Below are 5,222 nucleotides of genomic sequence, written 5' to 3'. Positions count from 1 at the left end.
GTTCTATGTCTGTTCATGTAAATGGAACAACTGACTCAAACAAGCCGAGGTTTGACTGTGTATACTGTGCTGTTAAAAAACAAACAAACAAACCTGCAAACCTGGAGACGGATACACAGTAAAAGATGTTTACAAACATCACCTGAGACTCCATGAAATGCTCAGTGTAATTTGGAGTAAAATTTTATCAAGACAGTAGCCAAGGCAAAGCTTCAGTCTTTAGTCATTAGACTTGGTTGAGACTGTAAATTGCTAAAGTGTTGTCATAGAGGAATATAACTTGGTGAGAACAATGTGGTGCCAAACACTAATGGTCCAACATACAAATCTGACAATTAAAGCTGCTTTTTATATATACTGTATAATGTCTTCTTATTGTACAATGAATAATCACAAGTCCTAGTTGGACAATGTAAGTTATCTTCACTCACAATTCACAGTCACTGGGTCTGGCACCACATTTGTCAAGAATTGTGGCAAACATTTTCTCGGATGAAAGAGTTTTTTTTTTAAATCACTTAAACTGTCTCCTAGAAACGATATGATATTACAACAACAATTTGACAGGAGGTTCTTCTTATCTTATGTCCACATACACTTACACACACACATCACTCACTGAGAGAAATCGGACCAGCTGGAAAATGATGCAACTTTATTACAATTCTCATTCATTATCAGTCCATATAAGATGTTTTCCCTTTTGGTGACAAGAGGTACCATTGTTGGACACCCTTCTCTTCTGGCATCACTTCAGTAAAGTGTATAATTCTGGCAGTGAATGCAGTATAAAAATGAAAATATTCCATTCATGAAATTCTCATATATTATTTTTATTTTTTATGAATAAATAAAATAGAAATGGAAAAACAAAATCAAATAATATATTTGACTGACTTGGTTTCTTTACACCAGGCAGAGACAGACTGGGAAATCTAAAAACTGTTGACTGCGAGTCAAAATGTTCAAACACATAATTCATTTCCTGCACTTAAAAAAATGTGTTCTGCTTGGAATTATTATTATTATTATTATTATTATTATTGTTGTTGTTGTTGTTGTCGTCAGATGTATTGATTTATACCCTATATGTCGCAACTTAAGACCCTAAACATTATTAGGCCAGTGCAGGGCTACAGGGGAAAAGACCCCAAATAAACGTGTGTAGCAACAAGTGTTAGTTAAGCTCGTAATACAGATGAAAGGTCTGGTATTGGTTTGCTGTTAAACTGCAGTCTAACCATGATCACACTGTCTTTGATACAATAATTTTGACTAAAACCAACATTGAATTTCCTCTCCAGTTAAGAGTAGCAGTCTCTCACTCTTCACCGGATGCATGTGTCGACCCATCGAGGCCTCTGCAGATAAGAATAGACCATGTTTGAGCAGAACTTTTCATTCACCTTTCTGGTGGGAATGCAATAAAGCTGACATGGCAAGAGTGGGAAAAAAATACTGACCTCACATAAGCTGCAGTGTTTCCTGAAAGAAGGTTGTGAGAGAGCCCATGATTAATGAGTTTTCAGATTTGGCGTGACACTATCAGGAGTTACTGACTTTTTCTGCGTTTCCTCCAGCAGCAGCAGCAGATGCAGAAGGAGATGGTCACGCCTCCACACGCTAACAAAGCAATGAGAGCAGTCTTATAGACTGGAGGACAGGAAAACAGTTGGGTATTAACAGTTTTGAATGTTTGACTTTCCGTGCAGCTTACATGCACAATGAGGCCTGGGTCCGCTCCAGGTTCCGTTGTCCCCGCAGGTGACGTCCGCTGTTCCCAGAATCATGAACCCAGGGAGGCATCGAAAACGACATGTTGAGTTGATGGTGTTGTTTATCTGGTCATCGGTGAGAGAGCCATCTGGGGGCGTCCGAGGGGGGTACTTGACCGCTGCAGGTCACGAAGAAATGAGACGCTGTTACGCAACATCCATTGTCCTACATATTGTGATGCAAAAACACGCTGAAGTCGGCACTTTGGTGTCATAGTCTCCTTATGACTTTTGGCTGAAGAGGAAGCAGATGTGTAGCGCTTTATGCCAAGAACAGGTTTAGAGCTTATGAGTGATTTGTAAAAGTGTAAAGAGGTAAACAACAGGATGACATAAATATTACTGAGCTGGAGATGCATATCAGGGGCTGAAGAATGAAGTGTGTGCTCAGCCTGCTCAGTGAAGTGTGTAGCTTCTACATAGTTAAATAGATAACAGGTTAAATTGATGAATTGCAAAGGTTTGTTTATGTCTACTTTCACAGTGGATAAATCAGATCTATAGATAATAACATCTACTATCTATAGATCTGATAGATCTATAACAACAATCAACAAAACAAACTCACACCTGTTTGGCATCTTTCCCCCTCAAATCCTTCGTCACACTGGCAGGTGATGCTATCTGGGATCTCCAGGCAGGTTCCCCTCACGCAGGAGCTTGTTTTACACTGGGCTGTCATGGATGAAGCACATCCGTGTTAGCGTCCTCACGACATCCAGAGCAACAGAAACGCCAACCTTGATAGCAGGCGGCATATTTCGCCATCTCACAGTGGTCATCGTTCCACTTCCCTCGGTTGTCTTTATCATTGACGTAAATCTCCGTGCACACTTCCATGCTTTCGTTGTTGTTGGGCTCCTTCACTGCCCACAAGTTTTGATTGAGCCAAGTGCTGTTGCTTCCGACCCAGGTCCAGTTTTGGCTCTTGGTTCTTTTCACCATCCCGATCCAGTAATACGGACTGCTGCTGCGGTTCGGCAGCCGAGAGACAAGGTAATCGTTTTCCTCCGGGCTTCTGATGATGACCAAGTCGGTGTAGTTCGACATGCACCACTGACGGGCCTTGGCCCAGCTCATGGTGTGGCTGGAGTAGTGGCAGGTCCAACACTTGGTATGTTGGATGAAGGAGCAGCCTGCATTAGCAGCAACAGTGGAAGTAAATTATACACAGCGTTCGTGTCCTGACTCTCACTCCTCCCTTATACTCATAATGCAGTATGGCTGCAGTTCTTATTGAATCTTCTATGCTACTTCTGCTTATGCTGCTACAACTGTTATGACTTCTAGTTCAACCGCTGTTTAAATAATTTCAGTATTGTGATACATTATTGCTCCAACTTTTCCAACCACTTTAGCGAGGATCACAGCCTTCACTACTGCTCAGTGCTTCACAAACAACGGCCTGTATTTCTGCTGTCTCAGAAATTGTTACTAATTCCTAAATCTAACACTTTAGATTGGATGACACATATGAACCATAAATAAACTATAAGCTAATTGCATATTTACTGTTATTCATCTTAAGGTGTACTTCAGTGGACTTTTGTTGGCCATTCTGTGGCAAAACAAAACGCTAATCCAGACATGGGCAAAGTGCGGCTCAGGGGCCAGATGTGGCCCTTTGACTGTATTGATGTGGCCCTCCTGGAGTCAGAGTAAAACTATAAAACTGACATTGTTGTTGTCTCTGACATGTTTGTCTTGTGCATTGTTTTTTTCTTCCACTTTCATGCAATTGAAAAATAACCTTCTCATTTGATTGATCATTTGTTTGTCTTTTCCGTTAGCTATTTTAGGAGTATTTCTTATCCTTAAAATACTTCAGAATTGAACATAGATTTTGGAATGTATGAGACACATCGACAATCCTTAAATGGAATGTGGTTTAAATTTAAAAAAAACACAACAAGCCAACATATTTTGTAAATTTTTAAAGAGTAATTTCATCGTCACACATGTCATCACTGGATTTTTATTTTCAATTTTTTTTATCCTCCTTTCTTTGGGTTTAACGGCCTCTCTCAACGGTCACAATATATAAGCTGGACCCTTAGGAAATTTAATTGCCCAGTTTGCACTAATAAGTACTTTATTATTATTGATTACTCTCTAATATGCAGCCAATATTCTTAAGAATAACTTAATTTTTTATGATGATGTAGTGTAGATTTACAACCCTCACCATTACTTCTTCTTCAATCACAATTATAGAGGCTTCCACATACTATTAAGTACTGCAAAATATTATTACTGCTGCAACAATACGATCATCATGACTATTGCTACTATGTGAACTAGTATAAACAGAGGTTCTACTGTTAGTACTAACTGAGCCAGCAACAGTACTGCTACCACCAGTAATGATGCTCACCGTGCTAAAAGATATTGGAACTGGTACGCACCAAGAAGGAGCACAAGTGTCCACTCCATGTTCTCTGGAATCCCTGAAATTCATATAAAATCATAAGCAACATCGCCCGAAGCATTCACTTCATTTGAAGGTATTCCATTGATTTTTAAACTTTTTATTTAACTTCTTGTAGGTCATTACTAAATAAAAATTAAGAAACTTACTCATAGAGTTCTTTTTCTATTTCCAAGCGGCAGCCTGTGAAGAGGCTGCCTTTTGGTGTGTAAAGCTATTTATATTTGTCCCTGACCTTGCGTAATAGTCTAATGCAGAATCCCTGGATGTTTATCCTGCTAACTGAATGCTTGTGTTGACAGATTCAGCATTTGCTAATCTTTGGCGGAGACATGACCCTGGTTTTGTAACCACGATCCTGTTGACAGGTGAGGGCAGGGACACGGAAAATCATGCTTTGACTTCTGGGACCGTAACACCACACAGACACATGAATGAATGAATAAATCAACTGACCATGATGGCACCCTGAAATAAATCATTTTAGGCCACAATAGGTGTTTTTAAATGATCAACAGAGTAAGCTGAACAACAAAACTTCTCCACATACATTGACTGTGTGGTCATATGCCGTCCACAGAAGCCAACAAGTAGGACAACAGGACATTTTGTTTCATGCTTATCTCCTGCCGTGACATGAACGCTGATTCAGCGCTGAACCCTCGCCCCAACCCTGAGTGTGATGGAGTACAAGAACATAGGAACGGTGATGTTTTCTTTTTTTCTTAAAATATAGCAGCCCACAAAACAGATGGGCTTGCAGATCCGGCCATCGAGATAACAATTGTGTATGAGAAGATGTGTATGTTATGATCAACCACGGCTGGAGTGGAAATCACAACCTAAAATGATATTCTTTTTCTGTCCAAAAACATTTGTTATTCCTTTGTTATAATCTGCTAAAAACACAGAAGTAGACATGTTCCTGTTGCCGCTTGGTCCTGCAGCATCAGTCATGGAATGAAATATATGTGAGGTATATGTATGTTGTTCTTAAACACCTCCATTTCAAATAACTG

At 39.8% G+C, this 5,222-nt stretch overlaps 1 protein-coding gene across 3 annotated transcripts; it reads right to left on the bottom strand.

Annotated features, from left to right (window-relative positions):
* Window positions 1-665: 665 nt before the first annotated feature.
* LOC128752040 (L-selectin-like) lies at window positions 666-4,382 on the bottom strand. 3 transcript variants are annotated; one of them, XM_053853079.1, is made up of 8 exons: window positions 4,353-4,382; window positions 4,181-4,222; window positions 2,516-2,911; window positions 2,346-2,450; window positions 1,718-1,894; window positions 1,561-1,653; window positions 1,464-1,485; window positions 666-1,361 (listed from the first exon to the last, which is right to left on the bottom strand). In XM_053853079.1, exons 1-8 carry the CDS (start codon window positions 4,354-4,356, stop codon window positions 1,322-1,324), a joined length of 879 nt encoding a protein of 292 aa, XP_053709054.1. In that variant the 5' UTR covers window positions 4,357-4,382; the 3' UTR covers window positions 666-1,321. The 3 variants fall into 3 exon arrangements, with proteins under 3 accessions (XP_053709054.1, XP_053709063.1, XP_053709071.1); XM_053853088.1 differs by having other exon boundaries at window positions 1,561-1,623; XM_053853096.1 differs by having other exon boundaries at window positions 2,549-2,911.
* Window positions 4,383-5,222: the final 840 nt, after the last annotated feature.

The sequence above is a fragment of the Synchiropus splendidus genome, chromosome 1 (assembly GCF_027744825.2).
Source record: "Synchiropus splendidus isolate RoL2022-P1 chromosome 1, RoL_Sspl_1.0, whole genome shotgun sequence".
NCBI lineage: Eukaryota > Metazoa > Chordata > Actinopteri > Syngnathiformes > Callionymidae > Synchiropus > Synchiropus splendidus.
Note: the sequence above shows the minus strand (reverse complement) of the source record. Positions and strands in the feature narration are given on the sequence as shown.